This window comes from Mesocricetus auratus, unplaced genomic scaffold (genome assembly GCF_017639785.1).
Source record: "Mesocricetus auratus isolate SY011 unplaced genomic scaffold, BCM_Maur_2.0 Super-Scaffold_100007, whole genome shotgun sequence".
NCBI classification, from domain to species: domain Eukaryota; kingdom Metazoa; phylum Chordata; class Mammalia; order Rodentia; family Cricetidae; genus Mesocricetus; species Mesocricetus auratus.
The window spans coordinates 79,018,845-79,044,052 of NW_024429191.1; the positions used below are offsets into that span (position 1 = coordinate 79,018,845).

The 25,208-nt window shown below is 50.2% G+C and overlaps 3 protein-coding genes across 4 annotated transcripts; 2 read left to right on the plus strand and 1 right to left on the minus strand.

The window, feature by feature from the left end:
• Nucleotides 1-4,395: 4,395 nt before the first annotated feature.
• Rpl27 (ribosomal protein L27) lies at nucleotides 4,396-7,492 on the plus strand. Its single transcript, XM_005070132.4, has 5 exons — nucleotides 4,396-4,530; nucleotides 4,793-4,875; nucleotides 5,701-5,870; nucleotides 7,199-7,309; nucleotides 7,402-7,492. The coding sequence occupies exons 2-5, from the start codon at nucleotides 4,795-4,797 to the stop codon at nucleotides 7,448-7,450; spliced, it is 411 nt and encodes a 136-aa protein (XP_005070189.2). The 5' UTR covers nucleotides 4,396-4,530; nucleotides 4,793-4,794; the 3' UTR covers nucleotides 7,451-7,492.
• Nucleotides 7,493-8,888: 1,396 nt separating this feature from the next.
• Nucleotides 8,889-17,585, plus strand: Ifi35 (interferon induced protein 35). Of its 2 annotated transcripts, none has more exons than XM_021227196.2 (7): nucleotides 8,889-9,064; nucleotides 15,292-15,387; nucleotides 16,015-16,162; nucleotides 16,264-16,370; nucleotides 16,522-16,648; nucleotides 16,745-16,851; nucleotides 17,032-17,585. In XM_021227196.2, the coding sequence occupies exons 1-7, from the start codon at nucleotides 9,044-9,046 to the stop codon at nucleotides 17,221-17,223; spliced, it is 798 nt and encodes a 265-aa protein (XP_021082855.1). In that variant the 5' UTR covers nucleotides 8,889-9,043; the 3' UTR covers nucleotides 17,224-17,585. The 2 variants fall into 2 exon arrangements, with proteins under 2 accessions (XP_021082855.1, XP_005070188.1); XM_005070131.4 differs by having other exon boundaries at nucleotides 8,890-9,064; nucleotides 16,462-16,648.
• A 1-nt stretch (nucleotide 17,586) lies between these two features.
• Nucleotides 17,587-24,938, minus strand: Vat1 (vesicle amine transport 1). Its single transcript, XM_040749754.1, has 6 exons — nucleotides 24,424-24,938; nucleotides 21,656-21,863; nucleotides 21,132-21,302; nucleotides 20,948-21,037; nucleotides 19,237-19,478; nucleotides 17,587-19,084 (listed from the first exon to the last, which is right to left on the minus strand). Exons 1-6 carry the CDS (start codon nucleotides 24,859-24,861, stop codon nucleotides 19,001-19,003), a joined length of 1,233 nt encoding a protein of 410 aa, XP_040605688.1. The 5' UTR covers nucleotides 24,862-24,938; the 3' UTR covers nucleotides 17,587-19,000.
• Between the last annotated feature and the right edge of the window lie 270 nt (nucleotides 24,939-25,208).

Sequence of the window (25,208 nt, forward strand, 5' to 3'; positions counted from 1 at the left end):
AATCCAATGCTTCTCGTCTTTATGCTCCATCATGTCCCCTCACTGTGTCATTCTGTGTTTAAGTTGTTTATCTCTCCTGTTTCCATCCCTTAATTTTACCTTTACTGTCGAGAGCACTAAGTATTTCCTAAATACTTGCCAGAAATTCCAGCTGCCAAGGTACTAGGTTGTAGGCTGTGGGGCAGATAGGCATTGCTATGCCAAGTTCTTCATGAAGCCTAAAGATAAGTACCCACAAAAGACCCCTAGCATCCCAGCAGCCATCTCTGCTAGGGAAGGAGCTGCCTCTAACAATATGAATCTGTCCCTGGCTCGGAGTACAACCCAGGAAGGGAGAGGAGCGACAGTCAAGTCTAAGGATGTTAAAGAATGAAGTGAAGAGCTATGGGGCTGGGCATGGTGGGACATGCCTGTATGCTCAGCCCTCGGTACAGGAGGAGCTCAGGTTTGAGGCCAACCTGGACCATGTAAAATTACAAAAACAACACCAGAAAGGGTATGGTATTTTAACGCCTAAAATCCCAGCACTGAGGAATCAGATACTTGAGCATTGCTGCAAAGTTGAAGCTAGCTTGGGACACATGAGACTTGAAGAAAAATAAAATAAAATTTGGCCAGTGAGATGGGCCAACAGGTAAAGGCACTTAGCACCAAGCCTGATGACCTGAAGAGAAGCAATGCATTCATGTCGTCCTGACCTCCACACATGCACCATGGCATGTGCGCACTCATACACATATACAGACAAAATTGATGCAACTTTTAAGAAATGGGGAGGGCCGGGCATGGAGTGCCAGCACTGAGACGGCAAAGGCAGTTAAATTGCCACAAGTCTGAGGCCAGCTTGTTGCATAGTGACCTCTAGGCCAGGCAAGGCTATGTAATGAAGCCTGTCTCAAAACAGCAAACAAAACAAAGCCTGGCGGTGGTGGCGCACGCCTTTAACCCCAGCACTTGGGAAGCAGAAGCAGGAGGATCTCTGTGAGTTCAAGGCCAGCCTGGTCTACAGAGCGAGTTCCAGGACAGGTTCCAAAGCAATACAGAGAGAAATCCTGTCTTGAAAAACCAAAACAAACAAACAAACAAACAAACAACAACAACAAAAAAAACAGGTTTCCAGGGCTGGTGAGATGGCTCAGCAGTTAAAAGCACTGTCTGCTCTTTTAGAAGACCTGAGTTCCATTCTCAGCAACAATATGGGTGGATATGACCGTCTATAGTGGGGTCTGATGCCCTCTTCTGGCATAAAAGTGTACATGCAGATAGAGCACTCATATAAATAAATAAATTTAAAAAAAGGTTTCTAAAATATTCTATAGAGTCTGGTGTTTGTTTAGAGAAACATGTAGCCAGGCTGACCTCAAACTTGCTGTGTAGCTGAGCATGAACTTAAACAAGTGTGTGCTGCCATCCCCTCCAAACAAGTGTTTTTGTTTTAAAACGGGGTCTCACTGTTTAGACTAAGCTGGCCTTGAACTCAGAGAGCTACCTGCCTCTGCCTGAATGCTATAGTTAAAGGTGTGTTTTCATGTCCTTTGGAAGAGCAGTGAGTGCTCTTAACTGTAGCACTCCAGAATCTTGGATTTTTGTTTTTGTTTCTGTTTTGGTGTTTTAAAGACAGGGTTTCACTATATTGTCCTAGACCTTGATATGTAAACCAGGCTGGCCTCGAACTCACAGAGATCCTCCTGTCTCTAACAGGTATGTGCCAACCAAGGCAGTCTTCTATAGCCCATGCTGGTCTTGACCTCATGTAACTGAGGATGACCTTGAAATTCTGATACTCTGTTGACTGCCTCCTGAGAGTTGGGATTATAGTCATGGGGCTCCACTCTGGACAGAGATCCTCTTATTGAGCTACATAATAGCTTTTACAAGCCATTTCCTTCTTCCCCATTAGTTTTTGCCAGGCAGGTACCCAGGCTCTCTCTCCAGTGCTCATACTTTGTGTTCTCCAATGCAGTGATCCTGGGATGACACTTGTCAGTCAGGAGGCAGCCTTCAGGAGATCTCGGTATGAGTCTGCAGGTTCACACTGAGCATCATGGCAGCCGAGATGTGTAGGGAAGTTGGTATGGGGACATCAAGTCAAGTGGAAGAGGATGAATGTACTGGTCAGTTGCTCCTTCACGAAGATTGCAGGATCCAAGGCAATACTGAAGACAGACCCCACACTCAAATAGTATAGCATGTTTATTGCGCCAGCGTGCATGTGGGCCGTTCACCTGAACAAAATGGCGATAATCCCGAGAGGGACGTGCAGGCTGCTTTTAAGCACAGCTAAGGGGCATTTTAGGGGCAGTGACATAATTGGTTAAGCAAGCAGCAGTTTGTTGGGAGAGACACCTGTGTGTCCTTTTCAGAGGACGGAAACTTAAATTCAGTTGTGAGAGTGGAAGAATTTAGCCCCTTCAAGATTCTATTCAATTAAGCCCAGCACTCGGGAGGCAGAGGCAGGCAGATCTCTGTGAGTTCAAGACCAGCTTGGTCTACAAGAGCGAGTTCCAGGACAGGCTCCAAAGCCACAGAGAAACCCTGTCTCGAAAAGCCAAAAATAAAAAAAAAATCTATTCAAAACTGGTGGGTGGAGGTTGGGGCGACATCTCAGTGGTTAACAGCATTGGCTGCTCTTCCAGAGATGCTTGGGTTTAATTCCCAGCACCATGTGGTGGCTAACAGCCCTATGTAACTAAAGTTCCAGGGAATCTGTGCAGGCATGTATGAGATGCACAGGCATACATTTAAGTCAAAGACCACACACGTTACAATTTTTTTAATGTTTTTAAAATTGGTAGGTTGGGGGCCTGTTCTGGTCATCCATCACCTTGGGAAATGCTTCCTCCTGCTTCAGAAAATAGATTCTAATTGCAGCCAGGCATGATGACCCATGCCTATAGTCACAGATGGAAGAGACTGGGGCAGGAGGATTGCCATGAGTTCAAGTGCAGCTTTGGGTATATAGTTTAATATATATGTATGCATATCAATTTAATTGGATATAGAAATGTAAATATAAGCTGGGTGTGGTGGTTCACACCTGTAATTCTAGGATTCATTAAGTTGACAGGAGATTCACTGAAAGTTGATTTTAGCCTAAGCTATGATGTGAGTTCCAGGCCAATCTTAGCTGCAGAGTAAGCCCTGACTTTCCTTTCCAAGCATGCATGCAGGCAGAACACTATACATAATAAGTAAATAAAGATATAGCTTTAAAAAAGAAAAAAAAAGTAAAAGTCATAGGGAACAAAATGACCTGTGCACTGTTAGGTGAAAAATAGGAAAGGAAGACCAAGCAAATAAACCGGGCGTGGTGGCGCACGCCTTTAATCCCAACACTTGGGAGGCAGAGGCAGGCGGATCTCTGTGAGTTCCAGACCATCCTGGCCTACAAGAGCTAGTTCCAAGACAGCCTCCAAAGCCACAAAGAAACCCTGCCTCGAAAAACAAAACAAAGCCGGGTGTTGGTGGTGCACGCCTTTAATCCCAGCACTCGGGAGGCAGAGGCAGGCGGATCTCTGTGAGTTCGAGGCCAGCCTGGTCTACAAAGTGAGTTCCAGGACAGCCTCCAAAGCTACAGAGAAACCCTGTCTCGAAAAACAAAAAAAAAAAAAAAACAAAAAAAAAGAAAGAAAGAAAAGAAAAACAAAACAAAACAACACCAAAAAAAAAAAAAACAATCAAATGTTCTTATCTCCAATGTTCAACTCAATGATGTCAACTGTTATCTACTGGACTAAGGATAGAAGCCACAGGCATTGGATCTCCTGGAGTTGGAGTTACAGGCTGTTGTGAACCATTTGATGTGGGTACAGGGAACAGAGCCCAGGTCCTCTGGAAGAGCAAGCAGCCAGGGCTCTTTACCTCTATGCCATCTCTCCAGCCCCCGACTTTTACTTTTTAATTTATTTATTGAAGACAGGGGTTCTCTACGTAATGTAGGTTAGACTGAAACTGGAAATCTGTCTCAGTCCCCGAAAATTGGGATTACAGAGTTTACAAAAGTTCCCCTTTAATTCCAGCACTCAGGAGGCAGGCAGATGGATCTGAGTTCGAGACCAGTCTGGTCTACAAGAGGTAGTTCCAGGCCAACCTCCAAAGCCGCAGAGAAACCCTGCCCCTCGAAAAAACAAAAAACAAAACAAACAAACAAAAAACCTGGTTCCCTGGCAAAACTGTAAATTTCAGACTGTGTCCCCCATCTAGTGGCAGAGTAGGGGACTACAACGGAGGAAGCGACCGAGCGGAGAGAATGCAGACTCACGTGTCCTCTTTGCCCCTCCCTGCAAACGCCAGAGACTGAATTCTCTGTTCCTGTCTGCCGTTAGTGCTGCTAATAAAGCTTGATTCAAATAAACGCGCTGCCCGACGCGACCTCAAAGAACTCCTTCCGCCAGCTACTTTGACCACCAACCGAGAGGCGCTACGGAGCCTGAAAGGCGGGACAGGAAGTGAAGCCACCGCTCCGCAGGGTGAAAGGTTAGCGGAAGTGTCCTTCTTTCCTTTCTGCTGGGAACCGGCTGCTTGCTGTCGGTGAGTGGAGGCCTGGAGAGGGTCTTGCAATCCGCCGCCATCGCGGCCCCGGGATCGGGTGGCTGGTCGCGTTCCGACTCTGAGCCTTTGGCGGCTTCGTGGCGAGTCGCATCGCTCGATCAGAACCTGCGGGCGGCGTGGCCTTGTCGGTAGCGAGCGATCTACAGCCGCGGGCCTGCGACCCGGGCTCGCACAGAGAAAGTCGGCTTCTGAGCCTTAGGCTTTACAACTTCCTGAGCGGTTCCTTGTCTTTGTTCTACAGAAATGGGCAAGTTCATGAAACCCGGGAAAGTGGTGCTGGTCCTGGCTGGACGCTACTCCGGACGCAAAGCCGTCATCGTGAAGGTACCAGACCCTCTGCTTGCATGCGGAGAGTTGGGCTGCAGTGTAGAGTGTGTACAGGACAGACGGGATCGGAATTTAAATTCTCTTCCTGGGAAATAACCAGTGAACGTGGCGGCCAAACTTCGTGTGGTCTGTGCATGATAGATAGGTCTGGAGCAAGTATAAGTTGAGTCGGGATCCAGACACATCCTGTGATCTCCACCGAATAGACTTTAAATATTTAATAGTGGCCGTCGTGTATTGAGAGCATCTTACAGGTGTGGTGTGTAGTTCGTAACCTAAGAGATTTGGTTCACTTACTAAAGTTTAGAGATGTTAAATTATGTAATGTCACAGTAATCGGTGCTGCCGCTGAGAGTCTGGAAAGGGAGAGACTGCGTTCATCTCTAACATCCCCTGGGTATATTTGAGACTTTTGCTGTTGGTTGGGGACATTGGCTTCTGCTCCTGCCATTTGAGACTGGTCTCTCTGGCTGGACTGCCAGCCCTGAAGTCTCCCCTCTAACCTTCATTATCAAATTAGATTAGGTAGATAGCAGCTAGCATTACACTGGCTCTCCTGGAACTGCCTCCTGCGTGCGGGGGTTAAAGGCGTGTGCCAACGTGGGGGCATGGATGTTTTGATGGAACTTACACGTGCCTCTGGAAAGCTTTTGCAAAGTCTTGTGATGGGGGTTAACATTGACTTCACAGTTACTGAGCTTAGCATGGAGTGATTGTGTGTGGAGGGTGTATGTTTAATGAACATACAGTTTTACCAAGGTGGAGTCCAAGAGGTAAAGTGATTTTTAAAACTTCTTTATTGTGGTTTTTTCCCCCCCTCAGAACATTGACGACGGCACCTCAGACCGCCCTTACAGCCATGCCCTGGTGGCTGGAATTGACCGCTATCCCCGAAAAGTGACTGCTGCCATGGGCAAGAAGAAAATCGCCAAGCGATCAAAGATCAAGTCTTTTGTGAAAGTTTATAACTACAATCACCTCATGCCCACAAGGTGAGCAAAATGGAAAATTGTGGATCTTCATTTCCTCCTGGGGAAGAGGCAGCCTTGTGGGTGCTTTGGTAAAAGAAAACCAGTGTTTGGTCATTTTCTCTTTTCCCTCCTACCTTTGGATCTGCTTCCTTTGGTTTTGAGAATGTTAACATTGTTCAACAGTACACTGCCCAGCAGATGCAAGACCCTGGGTTCTACCTCGGAGTCATGGGGGAGGGGAGTGACTTTATTTTACTCTTTCCTCCATATTGAAGAATTCCTTTTTTTTTTTTTTTTGTCTCCTAAGTTCCTCCTATCTGCAGCGGTAGGGTTTTTCAAGACGGGTTCTCTGTAGTTCTAACTGTCCTGGAACTAGGTCTCTAGACCCAGACTGGCCTCAAAATCTATCTGTCTTCTTCTCCTGAGTGTTGAATAGGTTTTTGATTTGTTAGCAAAAGGTTTTCTTCACATCTGAGATCCTATACTCTGGGTTACAGGTGTCAGCATCCGGTCTCTGCTCCCCCCCCTTGCCTTTGGGTCTCCATTTGACTAAGTAGGATTGAGGTTTTTTTTTTTTTAAGTAAAGATTGTTGCATTTGTTGTCCCTCAAGGGTAGACAAGACAGCTTGATCTACCTTCTCCCGCTGTTATACAAGATTCCCTGTGGACTCTGAGACAGTGTAGTGTCTGCTGTTGGTGGCCAGAGTTCAATCCCTGGAATGAATGTGTGTATATATATATATATGGAAGGAGAGGGCTTCCACACTGGGAAAATGACTTAGCCGTTACGGGTGATTATTCCTGGGTGGTGTTTTGTTTTGTTTTGTTTTGTTTTTGCTTGTTTTTCAAGACAGGGTTTCTCTATTGTTTTAGAGGCTGTCCTGGAACTCGATCTGTAAACAAGGCTGGCCTTGAACTCACAGATCCACCTACCTGCCTCTGCCTCCCAGTGCTGGGATTAAAGGCGTGCACCACCAACGCCCAGCTTCGGGTGCTTATTTTTGCTAAGCAGGCTAAGTTTAGTTTCAAGAATGCATCAGTGTTACATAGTTGAAGGCTGTCTGTACTCCAGCTCCTGGAGATTCCATATCCTTTCTTGGATTCCCATGTGCACAGATGCACATAATTAGAAATCTCTTTAAATTCTAGGCTAGCCATGGCTATAGAGGGGAAGCTTCTTTTCTTTTTGTGTAGATGTTTTGTCTGCGGGTGCTGAGAATTGAACTTGGGTTCTCTGGAATAGGAGTCAGTGCTCTTAACCACTGAATCATCTCTCCAGTTGCCCTCCAGAAATGATTTCTTTTACAGCTGAGTCCCTAGCTAATTTTGCCTGTGCTCCATTGCCCCAGGTACTCTGTGGACATCCCCTTGGACAAAACTGTTGTCAATAAGGATGTCTTTAGAGACCCAGCCCTGAAACGCAAGGCCAGGCGGGAAGCCAAGGTCAAGTTTGAGGAACGGTAAGTAAGGCCTGTGTTTATTGAATACTTCTGTGAAAGAATTGGATTTTCTGTTCCAATTTTTTTCATGTGTTCTTTTTCTTTTTTCCTAGATATAAGACAGGGAAGAACAAATGGTTTTTCCAGAAGCTTCGCTTTTAGGTATATTTTTGTTTCCATCATTAAATGTTTAAAAAACAAAAACTTGTGTCTGACTGCTTCATGTGTGTTTCTAAAAGACTTGGATTGATGGCCTCCTTGAAGAAAGTGGTTCTTATTGAACCTTTGCCCAGGCGCTGCCCTTGACCCTTATTACTAATGAGATGCAGAACAGTTCAGCTTTCTACCAAAGCAGGGGAGGGGGGATCAGCCTGTCTCCCGTTAGGAACCTCGTCCTAGTAACCCAGGTCCTTGACTACACTGCATGAAAGGAAGTGAGGCTCATGCCTTTAATTCCAGCATGCAGAGGCAGGGGGATCTCACATCCAAAGGCCATCCTGGACTACAAAGTGAGTTAAAGTGCCTCCAGGAACACCAAAAAAAAATGTAGATCCATAGCAGTGGAGAGGCAGGTTGCAGTCAGACAATATTTAAAAGGGACATGGTACTTATGTGTTAATATAAAAAACTGGTCATGTCTCAACACAGCACAGTTCAGAGAAATCCTGGGGCCGGTACTCCTAGGACTACAGTTTCCTAGAATCCACATCACACAGACTCATTTAAATATGGGAGGGTGACAGTCAGATCTCTGGATTGGAGGTCAGTCTGGTCTACAGAGTTCTTGGACAGCTAGTGCTACCCTGAACCCTGTTGGAAAATAGGGATGGGTATGCCCAAGATGGCTTCGTGGGTTAGTGTCCCCAGAATCGACATGACAGCTCATAAAAGTCCTGTTTCCACCTTGCCTTAACAATGGTGTGTGGATTCCCCCTGTCCCCACAATTTTAAAAAGAAGATCTGGAGCTGGGTGGTGGTGCCACTCGCCTTTAATCCCAACACTTGGGAGGCAGAGGCAGGTGGATCTCATAAGTTTGGGGCCTGCCTGGTCTACAAAGAGTTCCAGGACAGCCAGGACTGTTACATAGAAACCAGGTCTCAAAACCAAAAAACAATGGATGTACTATGGCATATCTTTATGATCTCAGTGTTTTGGAAGCAAACAGAGTTCAAAGCTGCTACCGCTATGTACTGAGAGCCTGTCTTTAAAAAAGAGAACAATCTAGAGAGTTGGCTTGGTGGTGAAGAGCACAGGCTGCTGCTATTCCAGGGTCCTGAGTGCAAGTCCCAGAAACCACGTGGTGGCTCACAGCCATCTATATTAGGATCTGGTGCCCCCTTCTGGCACAGAGGTGTACATGCAAATAGAGCACTCCTACATAAATAAAATCTTTGGGGGAAAAAAAAACTTAAGAGTTAGAGGGATCCTACCAACTGGTTAATTCCAGAATTGGCTGCCTGGGAAGATTAGTTGGGGCCAGTACCCCCTTTGTGTTCCCTAGTGTGTACGACCAACTCTCAGTCCTCTGGCTGGGATAGAAGACTTGGAAGGCTCCTCCCAGGGGTGGGGCTGTGCTTGGAGGCGGGTTTTCACGGAAACGAAAGTAGAAGCAAAGCTTGCAAGCAGAAGTGGTTGGATTGGTTTTGGACCCTGAGGAAACCAAAACTCCCTCTACAGGGTCCAAGCAAGAGTTTAGTCCTCCAGGACCTTGTGCCCTGATCGGAAGCCTCAGCTTTTGCTAACCAGGTGTGACTATGTCTGTGACCCTCCAAGATGTAAGTAAGGGAGCGGGAGTGGTCCCTGTGTGTGTGTGAATACAGAGTGCTCTAGGCTCATCTCACGGCTGCCCCTGAAGTAGAGAACGGGGTCACCTGAGGCTGTGGAGCTGGTCACTTTACATACTGCTTCAGAGACCAGGACTCGACACCCGCAGGTCAGGACCGTGCTCATTCTGTGTGGATACTATTTTTATTTTTTTGTTTTTGCTTTTCGAGACAGGGTTTCCCTGTAGCTTTTGGAGCCTGTCCTGGAACTCGCTCTGTAGACCAGGCTGGCCTCGAACTCACAGAGATCCTCCTGCTTCTGCCTCCCAAGTGCTGGGATTAAAAGCATGTACCATCACCGACCGCCGTGGATACATGTTTTAATTCTGTGTGGATACATGTTTCTGGTTTTTGTAGATACTTAACGTTGGTACCTGCTCTAATGAGAAATAGGAACGCCCCGAGGTATCTCCCGGCCCCAGACTCCTCCCCTCGATTTCCATATAGACCTATTAGTTCTTCTTGGGACAAGTGGTCTCCTCTGAGTGTTCACTTCACGGTGGCTCAGGCAGCCGGTTCCTAAGCAGCTAGGTGGAGCTGTGAAATCGGCTGCCAGCAGCTAGTGAGACCGCAGGAGCAAACAGCATCTGTCCTACAGTGGACGACAGCCACCTCTGAGGAAGGATCCAGTGCAGCTTGTCCTCCGAGCTTTCCCAGACTCCTCTTCTCCTTAGTTCTTTTGCTTGGCAAGCTTTCATTTGCCTCTCGGATATAATAAAAACTACAGGCTTCCAGAGTAAACCTGCCTCGTTTTGAATCCTAGCCTTTTCAGATCATGTTGCCCTGGACTAGTCATTAGCCTTTCTGGAGGTTACAATCTAATTCTCGTGTCCTGGCTTACTACGAAGGGATATTAAACTTCCTCAGAAGGATCCCTATAGGGAGGGGTAGGGAGAGAACCGGTCTGTAAACTGCCTATCTTGCCAGCATGAGAAGGAACTCAGATCTCAGAACCCAGGTAACAAGCTGCGTGCAGTGAAGTGTGCTTGTACTCCCAGCAGTGGGAGGAAGAGAGACGCACCCCTGGGGTTTGTCGGGAGCCACCCTGGCCTACTGCACCAACGAGAGACCTCGACTTTAAAAGTACAGCAGAGGCCTGGAGAGAAGACTCAGCAGTTCAGAGTGTGTGTTGCTCTTGCAGAGGTCCCGGCTTCAGTTCCCGCCACCAGCATCCATGACTTACAACTCTAGGTGCAGGGCATTCAATGATTCAATGTCCTCTGCTGGCCTCTCCAGGCACCAGACATGCACACGGAGCACTGGCATACATGCAAGCAAAACGTGTGTGTGTGTATGTGTGTGTGTGTGTGTGTGTGTGTTTAAATGTTTAAATCCTGGGAATTCTACTAGAGAGAGAGCCCATTGGTTAAGAGCACTGACAACTCTACTAGAGGACCAGGGTCTGATTCCCAGCACTCACGTGGAGGGTAACAACCTTCTGCAACTCCAGTTCTAGAGGATCTGGCACCTTCTTCGGGCACAGACATATGTGAAGGCAAAATACCAATACACATTGAAAAAAAATCCTGGGACCTAAACTTAAGTGTTTATAATTGTTGGGCCATCTCTCTAGTCCCATCATCATTTTTAAAAATTGGTTTAGATCAATTTATCTGTTCTGGAAAAATTACTTGTTTATTTTAAAGATTTATTTATTATATATACAGTGTTACTGCCTGCATGCCAGAAGAGGGCACCAGATCTCCTTACAGATGGTTGTGAGCCACAATATGGTTGCTGGGAATTGAACTCTGGACCTCTGGAAGAGCAGTCAGTGGTCTTAACCTCTGAGCCATCTCTCCAGTCCTGAAATTTTTATTTTTATTTATTTTTTATCATTATGTGGGTTTCTTGTCAGCATGTATGTCTGTGTACCACTTGCATGCCTGTGCCTGCCTGTGGAGGATAGAAGAGGACATTGGAGCACCTGAAACTGGAGTGACACGTGGTTGTGAGTCACCATGTAGGTGCTGGGAATTGAATGTATGTCCTCTACAAGAACAACCAGTTACTTCTGAGCCAGAGCTCCAGCCCAAGATTTATTTACTTTTTTTTTTTTTTTTTTTTTTTTTTGAGGCAGGGTTTCTCTTTGCAGCTTTTGGAGTCCTGCAACTTACTCTGTAGACCACCAGGCTGGCCTTGAACATCTGCCTTCCTCTGCCTCCCTCCCTCAGTGCTGGAATTAAAGGTGTGTGCCACCACCACCTGGCTCATCTTATTTTATTAGTATGATTGTTTTACTTGCATGTATCTATGTGTGTCATGTGTATAACCTTGGAGGTCAGAAGACAATGTTGGATCCCCTTCAGGTAGATTAAGGATGGTTGTGAGTCAATATGTGGGTGCTGGGAAACAAATCTGAGCCCTCTGCAAGAGTAGCAAAGTGCTTTTGTTCCTTTGTTTGTTTGTTTGAAGATAGGGTTTCTTTGTGTAGTCCTGGCTATCCTAGAACTAGTTCTGTAGACCAGGCGCTGGCCTCGAATTCACAGAGATCTGCCTACCTCCGCCTCCCAAATTCTGGGATTAAAGGTGTGCACCACCACTGTCTGGCCAGCAAGTGCTTTTAAATACTGAGCCATCTCTCCAGCCTTGCCAATAATGCGTCTTTTAATCACTACATAATCTTTATTACTGGTGTGTGTGTGTGTGTGTGTGTGTGTGTGTGTGTGTATGCACGCGCGCCTGTCTGCCTGTGTGTATGTGAGCATACTTGCCATGGTGAGTCACAGGATAACTTTCAGGAAGCTCCCTCCTCCCATCATTGATCTGGGGTCAAATTCAAGTCATCAGTCTTGTGTGTCAGTGTTTTTATCACTAAGCATCTCACCAGTACCTCCACACCACCACCATTTTAGCCTAATACCATCAGGCAGGGAAAGTAGTTAAGTGGCTAATGAGGAACAGTGGGACTCTATCATTTAAGTACCACAAAATGGTCTTCTAGACTAGGGGTGTGGCTCTGGGATAGAGCACATGTTTAACATTTATAAGTCCCTGTTTCTAAGCCCAACACTGTTTGGTAACTCGGTGGGCATTTGGATTAGGCAATTAAAAAGTTATACTTATCATAAAGACAATGATCAGAAGACAGATAAGTCCTTAACTCAAAACGGTCCAGCTTACGATAGTGTTAAAAAGGCGCATATTCAGTAGGGAGTGTCTTTTATTTTAACTTTGGGGCAAGGTTTCACTAGCAGCATTTTCTGGCTTGGAAATCACAATGTAAACCAGACTGGCCTCAAGCTCACAGGTCCACCTGACTCTGCCTCTCCAAAACTGGGGTTAAGTTGTGCTCCACCACACCTAGCCGGGTAGTGCTCTTTGGGTTTTGATCTCTTCCATTTGTGATAGGATGTTATCTCTGCTTATGGTAAACAGTCATGCAGATGACCCCTGATGCCCCGTAATGCTAAACTGCCAGTGAATTCAGAGCACTTCCCCTTGCATTTCTATCTGCTTACTTCCTACTTATTTGTTACGACAGAGTCTGGATATGTAACCCAAGCTGGCCTCAAATTCTGGTTTTCTGCTGCAGCCTCCCTTGTGCTGGGACTATAGCCACCACATCTGGTGCATTTCTTTTTATTTATTTATTTTTTATTTATTATTTTATTTTTTCCAAGACTGGGTTTCTCTGTATTGTTTTGGAGACTGTCCTGGAACTCACTCTGTAGACCAGGCTGGCCTCAAACTCACAGAGATCCGCCTGCCTCTGCCTCCCGAGTGCTGGGATTAAAGGCTTGAGCCACCAATGCCCGGCCTGCCCATACTTCTTAAAAGTACAATTTCCGCCAGGCGTTGGTGGCGTTGCTTATAATAGGGATGCATACACAACAGCAAGGCTACCAAGAAGTTTGTCATTTGGAACATAGTAGAGGCTACTGCCACCAGGGACATTTCTGAAGTGTCTCTGATGGCCATGGGTTTTCCAAATTCTATTCGAAGCTGAACACAGTGCTGCACTCACAGTGAGGTAGTCAGGAACCGATCCCCTAAAGCCTGGAAGGACCAGACCCCACTCCTGACTTAGATTTGCCACCACAGCCCTTGTAAAAAGCTTCTCATAAGAAGGAAAGACAAAATATCTTCTGAGAAAAATAAAATGGAAATTGTACTTTTTTTTTGGTTTGTTTTTCGAGACAGGGTTTCTCTGTATTGTTTTGGAGGCTGTCCTGGAACTTGCTCTGTAGACCAGGCTAGCCTCAAACTCACAGAGGTCCACCTGCCTCTGCCTCCCGAGTGCTGGGATTAAAGGCATGCGCCACCACCGCCCGGCATTTTCCACTATTCGTAAACCAGCATAATGTGGTCAAGCTCTAGTTTTCCTCTGCTTGAACAGAGCAGACTCTCACGGAAAGTCTTCAGCGCCACCTGTCACGTGCCGTCATCCTGTCACTGGCTCCACTCATTCATCACACATTTGCTGAACCTGCTTTGTCCCAAACTTTTCTAGGTATTAGGGTTACAGATGGGATCGAGACAGGGTTGGCTCATTCCAAGGCCTTCTCCGGATGAACCTTATCAGGTTTCCTAACCACCTCCTGAGCTCCACCAGCCAATGTCTGTGCTTTGCCGCTAACAAAGGTGCATTCAGTCGTAGTCCTCGTGCCATTTCCCTGTCTATTCTGTTGGTATTGGCTTTGGACTCCCTCCAACTCTCACCAGCCTGACAGGCTGCCTGGTGTGTGGAAAGAGGACGAGCTAGGAGATGGGAAAATTACTTCTCCACTCAGGACTTCATTTCTTCATTGGGAAATACCAGTTGGTAGAACCCTCTGGGCTCACTCTACCTGGCCAAATGACTTACTTGTGACAAATCCTTTAACCTTTTTAAGTCTCCTTATCTATAAAACAAGGACAAGAGAGCATCCCCACAGTGTTGTGACTAGCATTGAGTGATACAGTCAGTTCAAAAGGTTTAGTTTATGTGTGGGGTAGGTAGCTCATGCCTGAAACCCTTGCATTCTGGAGGTTGAAGTAGGAGGGTTACTGTGAGTGTGAGGCCTGCCTGAGCTGTGTGGTGAGTCCAGGGGGGACTACATACTGCCACCCTGCCTCACGACAACTGAAGTAGGGGCTGGAGATGTAGTTTAGCTTGGTAGAATGCTTGTCCGGAGTAGTCCTGAGTTCAGTCCCTGGCACTGCATAACCCAGGTGTGGAAGCATGCGCCTGTAATTCCAGCTGCCAGCAGGTGGAAGCTGGAGTTCAAGGTCATCCATGGCCTGGCTACACCTGGCAGGGGTGGCGCACGCCTTTAATCCCAGCACCCGGGAGGCAGAGGCAGGCAGATCTCAGTGAGTTTGAGGCCAGCCTTGGAGAATCCTGTCTTGAAAATAAAAGAAACGAGAGAGAGAGAGAGACAGAGACAGAGACAGAGACTGAGACAGAGAGGTGGGGAAAGAAGGAAGAAAGAGAAGGTAAGAGGGCAAAGGTACGCCGGGCGTTGGTGGCGCATGCCTTTAATCCCAGCACTCTGGAGGCAGGGGCAGGCAGATCTCTGTGAGTTCGAGACCAGCCTGGACTACCAAGCGAGTTCCAGGACAGCCTCCAAAGCCACAGAGAAACCCTGTCTTGAAAAAACCAAAAAAAAAAAAAAAAAAAAAAAAAAGAGGGCAAAGGTACTTGCTGGGCAAGCCTGGCAACCCGAGTTTAGTCCTCAGAGCCCACAAGGAGAGGAGAAAGAACTGACTCCACAACGCAAACTGGCTCTCAGGTCTCCGACATGCACGCTCATACAAATAAATGTAGAAAGCATACAGATCTAGCTCAGTAAATATAAACAAATAGACCAGGGTGTACCTCAGTGACAGTGTACACCTTGAATGTCCAAGGACCAGGGTTCAATCCCCAGAATAACCAGAAGTTAGCAGACATTAGTATGATGCTTTGCTGCCTTAAGCCCTGGCTCCTTCTAGAGGATTCTGTTGCTTTCATCTTTGGGGTGGGATTATCCTTGCTCTAAACTCCTGCTGCTCTTCCCAGTCAGCCAGAGCCACCTCCTCCTCCTCATTCTTTCCCCACCTGCAAGACAGGGTTTCCCTGTATTGTTTTGGAGGCTGTCTTGGAACTCACTCTGTAGACCAGGCTGGCCTCGAACTCACAGAGATCCGCCTGCCTCTGCCCCCCCCCCAGTGCTGGGATTAAAGGGTTGCCTTCTTCTTCCCTTCTGTTCCAACAGGTCCTCTGCAGTCTTCAGGAGGAGCAATCCAGGCTCAAGATGAAGCTGCAGGAGCTGCAGCAACAGAAAAGGGAGCTGAGCTCTCCCAAAGAGAAGGTGAGGTGGGAAATGAGGTATTCCTGGTCGGAAAGGGCTGGCCAGGGGCTGGAGAGACCGACCAGTGGTTAGGAGGACTGTGGTGCTCTTGCAGAGGACATAGGTTCAGTTCCAGGCACCTACTGGAGCAGCTCATAACTGCCTGTAACTCCAGATGAAGGTGATACGCCGCCCTCTTCTGGCCTTCGTGGGTACCTGGACATACGCCCAGACACATAGGCACATATGTTACTATTCCTTGCTGTGTGACCTCAAGTACATGGCTTGTTTGAGCTCTCTGAATCTCAGTCTTCTCATCTGTGACGTGAAAGTACCTACCTCCCAGGCTTGTGGGAGGACAAACCAGGAGCTTGCATGAAAAGTGGCTGGAGTGAGATGGATGGTGGCACACGCCTTTGATTCCATCACTGCTGAGGCAGGAGGATCTCTGTGAGTTTGAGGTCAGCCTGGTCTACAGAGCGAGTTCCAGGGCAGCCAAGCCTACACACACAGCCCAGCTCTTCGGGTAAAGGCATTCTGCACTGAGCATCAACCAAACAGAATTGGGGGGCACATTCTGCTCAGAAGGGGGTGTGGGGACCTCTCCTACTTGAAGGTTACAACTTGTCTCCCTTTCCCAACCTCCAGATCCCATTCCCGGTGCCCGAAGTCCCCCTGGCATTCCAAGGCCGCACTCAGCAGGGCAGGCAAGTACCCAAGTTTCTGGTTTCTAACTTGGAGATCTGCTGCCCTCTGCCTGGAGGCTCTGCTCTGGTCACCTTTGATGACCCCAAAGGTTAGCCTTGGGTGGGAGGAGATTGCCTGGAGAAGGTTCAGGAGGGAGGTCAGAAGGTTTCCCAGTACTGACCTGCTGTTGCCTGCACCCCGGCCCCCCAGTGGCTGATCAGTTGCTACAACAAAAGGAACATAAAATTGACTTAGAGGAATGCTGGCTTCGGGTGCAGATCCAGCCCTTGGAGCTGCCTGTGGTGACCAACATCCAGGTGACAGAATGGCAGGGTCCTTTCCCATGCAGTAGGTGGGATTCAGCGGCTGGGTCCTAGGATGAGTGGGTCCTTTGCTGTGTCTTGCTAGGTGTCCAGCCAGCCAGATAGTCACAGGGTGCTAGTCAGTGGCTTCCCTTCTGGACTTCAGCTGAGTGAGGAGGAGCTGCTAGACAAGCTGGAGATCTTCTTTGGCAAGGCCAAGAATGGAGGCGGGGATGTGGAGGCCCGGGAGATGCTGCAAGGGACGGTCATGCTAGGTTTTGCTGATGAAAAGGGTAAGGGTCCAGCAGGGGAGCCTGGGGGTCAGGGTGCATGAGACTGGGAGAGAAGAGGCCTTGATGCCAAAGGCTACCCCTTCCTATTCCTCACAGTGGCTCAGAACCTATGCCAGATTGGCCAGTTCAGAGTGCCACTGGGCCGGCAGCATGTCCCTCTGAGAGTCTCTCCCTATGTGAGTGGGGAGATCCAGGAGGCCAAGGTGAGTGGGGCCAGGGAAGCATCTACCTGCAAACACCTGCCTGGGGCAGACTCAGGGCCCCCAATCCTCGATGGGCTTCCAGGCCCACCCTGTGTTTTCATGGGTTACTCCTTGTTCTGACCTCTGCTCCCTACTGCCCTGTATTCCAGTGAGCCCTTGCCATCCCGTCTCTTTTTCTAGATCAAATTCCAGCAAGCGCTTCACTCAGTGCTGGTGACGAATATTCCTGACATCCTGGATGCCCCAGAATTGCATGACATCCTGTCGATCCACTTCCAGAAACCCACCCGAGGAGGCGGGGAGGTGGAGGCCCTGACAGTTGTACCCTCGGGGCAGCAGGGCCTGGCTGTCTTCACTTCTTCATCAAGCTAGGCTGGCATGTCCACCTTCTGGGGACTGGGATCACATACTACCCAATGCTACCGAGAACAGTGAAAGCTGCCTTCCTTATTTCAGGGTAGGAGCTCTGCAGGGGAAGGGAGCCAGCAGGCGAGGGCAGAACCCAGACTTGACAACAGTGGTCTTTCATTGACTCATTCTTTCCACTTGGTTTTTCCTCAAGAGACAGTGTTTCTCTGTGTGTAGCCCAGGCCGGCCATCCTGCAACTCGCATTGTAGACCAGGCTGGTCTTGAACTCACAGAGATTCACCTGTCTCTGCCTCTCTAGGGCTGGGATTAAAGGAGTGGGCCACCTGGCACTCCCACTACTCTTAAAAGCAACATCTGGTCAGAACTCAGGGTTTGGCTTTTTATTGACACAAACACAAAGGCAGCTGTGGTAATGGGGTGGGGGACACAAAAGCAGAAATCGCACTTCCTATGTGGAGGCCTCATTTAGACAACAGGGTGGCCGGGCCCCTCCCCTACCTCTCACTGACACTGGCTGGAGTAACAGCTCTCCCTAATCCAAACTTAGAAGCAGAGGGGGTTACCCCTACCCAGCCTCAAAGGTCCCCACTTTGGCTCCAGTAGCCCAGGTCCTTGTAACTACCCCTTTAGCTCCCCTGCCCAAGTTTCTCCTCCCCCACCAGTGTAAACAAAGTTTGGGGCGGAGCCTCCAGGCAGCCTCTAGGCTCTGGGAAGGCAGCAACTTCCCTTGACAGACAGCAAAGGGAATGTGCTCTGTGCTCAGGATTCTCACTTTGGTCCTAGAATAAGACCCAGCAGTATCTCCCAGAACTCTGGCTGGTCTAGCTTCCTGCCTCCTTCCTCACCACCAACAGAGACAGGACAGGGCACAGACCACAGTAAAATCAACTGGTCCCCAGAGGCTGGGGCTGCCCCTCCCGCCCCTGAATGTCACACAGATTTTTGGCAGTGTTGTAGGACTGGGGAGGAGAAAGGCCTCAGCTCCACCAGGACAGGGAAGGCACTGGGGAGAAGAGAGGAAAAGGAGCTGGAGACAGGACCCCCTCCCCCGTAAGCACAGGTTTTCCGATGCTAAGGCACTGAGACAAATCCAGAGACCTCAGTGGAGGGGAAGGGCACCCAGCACCTGTCCCAGAACCATGAGCTAGGGCGCCGGTCTAATTCCTGCCCTTGCTGGAGGAGGGAGCCTTGGCTAAAGGCAGCCAACGGCAGGTGGAAGAAGCCCGATTGTGCTTAGGAGACAAGGTGGGCCCTGATCAAGCCCAGGGGTGGGCACGCGTTGGCCTGGGTTGCCTGGATACTACGAGACGCAGGTCCATGCTGGACTCACACACATTAGCCCCACATCCTGAGCTGACACTTAGAATCTTTGGGGAGGTGGTGGGGCAGGAGGAAGGGGAGGCAGAGGTGGAAGTGGACAGGACAGAGAGGGACGGGCTAACCTTGGCACACAAGCAGCATGGTAGACCCAGGGAGAGAGAGGGTGGGGGGCCGGAAGCAGCCTTCTGCTGACCCTCCCTGTCCCCTTGGCAGGGCCCAGACATCCAAGTGGTCACTTCCCAACCTCTTCTGAGGGCAGGAAGGGGTGGGGGACTGAGCAAAGGGCGAGCTCAGAGGAAGGACTCGGTCATCAGCAGACACCTTTGGAGGGAGGGAGGGAGGGAGGGAGGGAAGGAGGGCAGAGCGTCGTGACGAGGATGAAATGTAAGAGGCTGGTGGGCAACACCACAGGGCTTCCCATCTTCTCCTTCCCGGCTCTCGGGCCCCGGGCCCTTCGCCCTAGGCCTCCTTCTCGGGTCCAGGGACCAGGAGGACCTTGCCCACGTTTTTCTTTTCCTGCATCTGCTTCATGGCATCAGCCACCTGGATCGGAAGAGAAGACACCACGGATGCCACCTGTCCCATCTCACGGGGCCAGCCCGAATAAGATGGTTCCCGTCTGCCCCCCAGGATCCTCTCCTGAGCCCCCTGCACCTCCTGAGTTCTACCCAGGCCCTTCCCAGAGGCACACTCACCTTCTCGAAGGGCCAGACCGAGTCAATCCGAGGTTTGATGTGGCCCTGGTTGTACAGAGCCAGGAGGCGGGAAACCACCTGACCGACCAGGTCCACCTCACTTTCCAGGTAGCCCAGGTGGAAGCCACACACAGCTCTGTTGGCCTGCAGCAGCTGCAGAGCTGTCACGCTGAACTGATTCCACCAAGTGCGGGCCATGGCCATCAGGTTCCTCTTGGGGCCCGTCAGCAGGTTAGCCATTCCTAAGGGACAGAGTGACATGGCCTATGATCTAGCTGCCAGGTACATCCCTGTATGTCTGAAGCCAGGCTTGTCTAGCTTCTCGATCTCCTTGCGACACTCAACACCAGAGCAATCCCAGTTACCAGGTCCAAACTTAACTCTTGCCCTCTGGCAGATAAAATGGCATATGCCTATATTCTCACTACTCAGGAGGTAGAGGCAGGAGGATCAGGAGTTCAAGTCCATTCTCAGCTACATAGCAAGTCTGAGGCCAGTCTGGCTACATGAGATTTGTCCATGCACATGCGTGTGTGCTTGCACTCATGCGCAAACACACACAAAAAATGAGCCCTTGCTATGACTTAGTGGCCAGCTTTGGCAATTACAGCTTCATCCTCAGGACCCACATGGTAGAAGAGAGAACTGAGTCCTGCCAGCCTTCCTCCAGGCCCCACATGTGCGCCATGACACCCACCCACAATAAATATCTTCACAAGCTTGCACATACAAGGGCTGAGAATGCAGTTCAGCTGGTGGAGTGCTTTCCTGGCCTACCCTTTATAAGTCAAGGATGTGGTGTAAGCATGAACCTCGGCATTTGAAGAGTAGAGGCAAGACGACAAGTTCAAGTTCATCCTTGGCTAGAAAGTGGGTTTGAAGCCAACTTGGGATACTGAAACTTTACTTTGGGGGGGATTAAAAAAAGAGCTGGGCATGTGCACGCCTTTAATCTTGGCACTCTGGGAGAGAGAGGCAGGCAGGACTCTGAGTTTGAAGCCAGTGAGAGTGGTTACACAGAGAAACCCTGTCTCAGCTTCCCCAACCCCGCCCTCCAAAAAGGAAAACCCTGGAGAGCTACATGTAGCAGTGGCACATGACTTTAACTCCAGTGCTCGAAAGATGTCTCTGTGGGTTCCAGGCTAGCCAGAGCTACTTAGTGAGACCCTGTCTCAAAGGGGACAAAAAAAAAAAAAAAAAAAAAGATGATGTGATAGGAACGTTGCTTCCCAGCAGGTGTGGTGCCACATTCCATAACTCGGCACTCAGGACATGATGACAGAGAATTAGGAGCCCTAGGCAGAGAGAGAGAGAGAGAACACACACATTCTCTCCCAAAATTCTTCTCATTTTTATATTTGCTTTTTGTGTTTTAAAATAAAGACCCAGCTTGCCCAAGAAGCCCAAGTGGCGCCTCAGGAAGAAGGCTGATGCAAGGCTGGTTTTGCATCAGAAATAATCCCCAAATAGGAACGCAGAATTACCATGACTCACAGGACAAGTTGTGAAAGAGAATGAGTGGCCGGCACCCAGGAACAGCAATCTCATTCAGATATCCAGGGTCCTTCCAAACCCTGGCAGTCACTGGAGAGCTGCGGAGCCTCCATTCCTTCTTCACTCAAAAGCTCAGGCCCTTGTATCCCACCCTATTAGTGGGATTTAATTATTAATTAGCCCTACCCTCCTGCATCTGAGACAACTGATGACTCACCATAAGTGACAACTTTGCCCATGGGTTTAAGGAGGTGGTAGCCCTTGGCAGTGTCTGACCCACCCAGGGGGTCCATGACGATGTCCACTCCTGTCACAGAGTAAGGGGTATTAATATCCACAGATCTGGAGACCCCCCTCTTCCTGTCCCATCCCAGCCTCCCCACTCCCAGGCCCTGCCCCACCTTTGGGGGAGATCTTCTTGATCTCATCCACATAGTCAGTGGTGTGGTAATCGATGGCATGTGTGACCCCATTCTCCTTCAGCACCTCATGCTTGCTGGCTGAGGCTGTCCCAAACACTGTCACATTCTCCACGGTGCGGCACAACTGCAGGGCTGCCATGCCCACGCCACCTGCAGCCGGAAGCAGGCAGAGTCACTTAGCTACCGTTCTCCACTCCAGCCTCCCAAAGGCCTCGCCGTCAGCCCCTGTGCCTCCACTCCTTCGGGGGCCCACGTTCAAACTCCGTAACTGAGAACCGGAGAGAACTAGTCTGGACAGGAGAAGGTGTGGGGTGTGGGCATGATGCTAAGGACAGCAGGCTGGACCTGGTGTCTAAGTGTTACCACGGCAACTATGCTGCAGAGGCCTCTGGGCTCTACAGGCTAGCCAGCCAGGTGTTACCATGACAACACACCAGACAGCCTACAGAAAAGGGGCTGGGAAGGGAAACCAGGGTGGGGTAAGAAAGGAAGGGACCTGTCACCTGCAGCCATGTGTACCAACACGCTGTGGCCAGGCCTTAGGTTGCCGAAGTCAAAGAGAACCATGTAGGCGGTGATATAATTGACCAGCAAAGCAGCAGCTTCCTCAAAGGTCATGGCCTCAGGCATCAGGAAAGTCTGGGCTGAAGGCACAGTTACCTCCTCCTGCCACATCCCTGACCGGTTCAACACCATCACCCGGTCTCCTGCCTTAAAGAAATGGAAGAATGTCATTTGATTGCTCATCCATTAGCCCACAGGTGACTTACTGGCTTTCGCCACCTCCCAGACCATTGGAGATAAAGCAGTAGCAGAAGACGCAGCAGAGGTCGCAGCATTAACGACAACAGTCATTTACTAAGTGTTTATCTAGTGCTTCATATGGAAATGCTCAATCCTTACATCAGCTCTGGACCATCCTTATCTCCAAGTAACAGATCGTACACCTCATTATTGTGCAAGGTCCCTGAACGCAAGAAACTTCCAGTTAGGGCAAGTGTAAGCATTGTTAAAGAGATCAAACCGCTTTGATTACCAAAATGGGTCCCACCACTTTAAAGACAATGTGGTCTGGAGCAAAAAAAATTATTTAGCCAGTTTCCTTATCGACATAAGGGGAACTGTAAGAGTTAAACAAACAGACAAACAAAAACCCCAACATTCAGTGACACTTAGTGCACTGTCTATCATACAGTTAATATTAGCGATGTTAGCTAGCAGTAACAGCCAGAAGGAGAAGTCAAGAAACTGAAGAAAGAGGGCTGCACATAGCAGGGCCATGGCAAAATGCAGGGTTAATGTACCCGGGTTGTTAAATAGTACATGGTTGGGTGTGACCACCCCAGGGGCAGTTGTATTTAAGCTAACAGGGGCAGCCCTAGAAAAAAAACATACGCCCAGACACGGCATAAAAGGGCATACTCAAGAAGAGGCAAACCATTCCAGCCACAAGGACAAGGCATTGTCTTTCATTCCCAGTCACTTGTGTGAGGGTCTCTCTGCAGGAGGAAAGGGGACAAAGACAGGAGAATCCCTCCAGCAACTGGGCTGGAGAAGGGAGGAGCCACAGTCAGCCTGACTCTCTGAAGACCACGCAGAGAAGTGTGGGAGCTGTCCTAGACAATTGGGACCCATCTTAGCTCCTGCCAGGAAATCCAGGATCCACAGGGTAGGAGAGCGAGACCCCCTACATCATATCCCCACCACCCCACCGAAAAGGCTACCTTTTCTGTGAACTCTGGCCTGGGGGTGAGGTCTGGGGAAGAAAGCCCCAGACTCAGGGTCTAGCAGATACAGTAGCAATCCAAGAAAGCTAGCAACAGGGCAATTTCCAGACGGACTAACTAACGGCCAGTTCCAGATGTAGTCCAGAGCAACTGTCACCTAGTCTGGCTCATACTTAACCTTTAGCCCTCCCAGTTGAGGGCCATGACCCCTCCCAACGCAGCCACCAGGAGGGTGGGAAAGCCCTCCCCACAGAATCCAGGCTCTTGCAGCAGATTCCTGCCCTCGGCAGGATATCCTGTATTTACCAGGCGGAAAGTGTGGGGAGGAGTGGATGGATGGGTGGCCTTCAGCAGTCACTCGAACTATTAACTTCCCCTTTCACCCCTCCTCCCAAAAGTTCCTTTGAGCATCATCCGAGAGTAGGATTATTTCTAAGTCAGGGCAAGGGTGGGACCACAGCTGGATTCATGGAGAAGGACTTTAAGGAGGTGCTGTTTGCATGTTCAACAAATCCAGCAAACCCAGCAGGTTACCAAAGGCAAGGTTCGGAGAGCACTTTGGAGAGGCCTCTCCTGAAGGTGCCAGATTTGAAAAGAAACTCCCAAACACATGATATGAAGAGGCCTCACCCCAGATCTCTCAAAAAGCTGGTCATCTGTTAAGTCTCATGTGGCCGAGGTTATGACTGGGATTAATGATAAATGGGAAACAGACCGGCAAAGCTGGGCCAACCTGCTCAAGGTGCCACACCTCTTCACCCTATTTCAAACGGGCTCCACCCGCCAGGGTTTCAGAGGCTGGGGTCCTCCAAAAGGGAGGCGGAGATGGTTTGGGCCGGAAGTTCCCAAGGGTAGCCCCGGGTCGAGGCCTGCCCGCTGAGTCACTGGAGATGAGATGGTGTTGCAGTCACGAGAATGAGCCCAAGACAAAGATGGAAGCCCAAACCCACCTCCCCCACGCCAAAAACCTTAGTAGCCTAAGGCCCGTGGGGAGGGGGGGGCGGTAGAAAGCGAGGCTCTCCCTGCTCCATGATGGGTGTGTCCCCTCTGGCCCAGCTCCGGGAGGGGCCGCCATACACCCCCATACACCACGGGGCTGCATGTGACTGGCGCTCTGGCACGGCCTCTGCGCCCCCGCCTGACCCCGTCTACACAGCTTCTCAAAACTCCCTCGGGAGGGAAAGCCGGAGCTAAACATCACTCGGATTCACAGACCACAACTGCCCTGGGAGTGTTTAGTGGGAAGGGGCACAGGTGTGGTTTGACTAGGGGAGGGGGCGAGCAGGTCATCTTGCGCATGCGCCTGGGCGCCTTATTGTCCCCCCCCCCCCATAACTCCGCTTGGGGCGGTGGCCACAACTAAAAAATGGTTGGGGAAGGGGCAATAACACTGTCGCCGGTCGCCCAGTAAATCCTTTTCCTCTAAGCCTCAAGACCTAAATTGCTTTCCCATGCGTCCCATGTTAGTCCATCCGAGTCCTAGCTGGCTTCCCCGTCCAGCCACACCCCCGGCACGCGCCCACTCCTGCCTCGCTGCCGCTCACCTTACGGTCGCCGACACCCTCGCCCACGGCCACCACTACGCCCGCGCCCTCCATGCCGGGGGTTACCGGCAGCGGCGGCAGCCGGTCGTACAGCCCCTGGCGGGCCATGAGGTCGGCGAAGTTGAGCCCACAGGCTCGCACGCGCAGCGTCAGCTGCCCGGGACCCGGGGCCGGGGGCGCGGCCGGCCGGCTCTGCAGCTTCACCTTGTCGTAGCCACCGAAACCGGTGAGTACCAAGCAGCGAAGCGGCGGGGCCGAGGCGGAGGCCGACGCTTCGGGGGCCGGGGGCGGCTGCGGGTCGCTCGCCGCCTCGGCTGTCGGGGGCTGCGGAGACGCATCGTCCCCGGCCCCGGTCCCGGCCCCGGTCCCGGCCCCGGTCCCGGCCTCGGCCGCCGCCGCCGCAGTGGCCGCCTCGGCTGCCTCCCTCTCGGCCGACATGGCTAGACTCGCGACGTGCGCTCCCAGCTGTACAGAAAGGGTGCCCAGCTTAGGAGGGCGGGACACGCGTCAGGAAGAGCGCAGACTGCGGACACCAGTGGGGGGGCGGGGTCTTTGGGCGGGGCCCTTGCTCGGGGGTGGAGCTTCATGCGCGGACTTAAAGGGCTAGGCCCACTGCGGACCGAGCTTGGGGAGCGGGAAATGATTAGCAGTGCGGGTGGAGGGGGGTGGAGGGCTGTGGTGGAGTATGTGTGTGTGGCTGATAACCATGAGATTCTGGGGCATAGAGAGATGGAGACTTGATTTATTCATAATAAGCCTTATACCAATTAAAAGCTGTCATGGCT

Excerpts from the sequence above, each read along its gene's own strand:
- Rpl27 (XM_005070132.4), top strand. The coding sequence starts at position 4,795 with ATGGGCAAGTTCATGAAACCCGGGAAAGTGGTGCTGGTCCTGGCTGGA. Across the intron at positions 5,871-7,198 it reads AATCACCTCATGCCCACAAG|GTACTCTGTGGACATCCCCT; the intron begins GTGAGCAAAATG and ends CCATTGCCCCAG. Across the intron at positions 7,310-7,401 it reads AAGGTCAAGTTTGAGGAACG|ATATAAGACAGGGAAGAACA; the intron begins GTAAGTAAGGCC and ends CTTTTTTCCTAG.
- Ifi35 (XM_005070131.4), top strand. The coding sequence starts at position 9,044 with ATGTCTGTGACCCTCCAAGAT. Across the intron at positions 15,388-16,014 it reads TGAGCTCTCCCAAAGAGAAG|ATCCCATTCCCGGTGCCCGA; the intron begins GTGAGGTGGGAA and ends CCCAACCTCCAG. Across the intron at positions 16,852-17,031 it reads GGGAGATCCAGGAGGCCAAG|ATCAAATTCCAGCAAGCGCT; the intron begins GTGAGTGGGGCC and ends CTCTTTTTCTAG.
- Vat1 (XM_040749754.1), bottom strand. The coding sequence starts at position 24,861 with ATGTCGGCCGAGAGGGAGGCAGCCGAGGCGGCCACTGCGGCGGCGGCG. Across the intron at positions 21,864-24,423 it reads AGGGTGTCGGCGACCGTAAG|GCAGGAGACCGGGTGATGGT; the intron begins GTGAGCGGCAGC and ends CATTTCTTTAAG. Across the intron at positions 21,303-21,655 it reads GTTGGTACACATGGCTGCAG|GTGGCGTGGGCATGGCAGCC; the intron begins GTGACAGGTCCC and ends TTCCGGCTGCAG.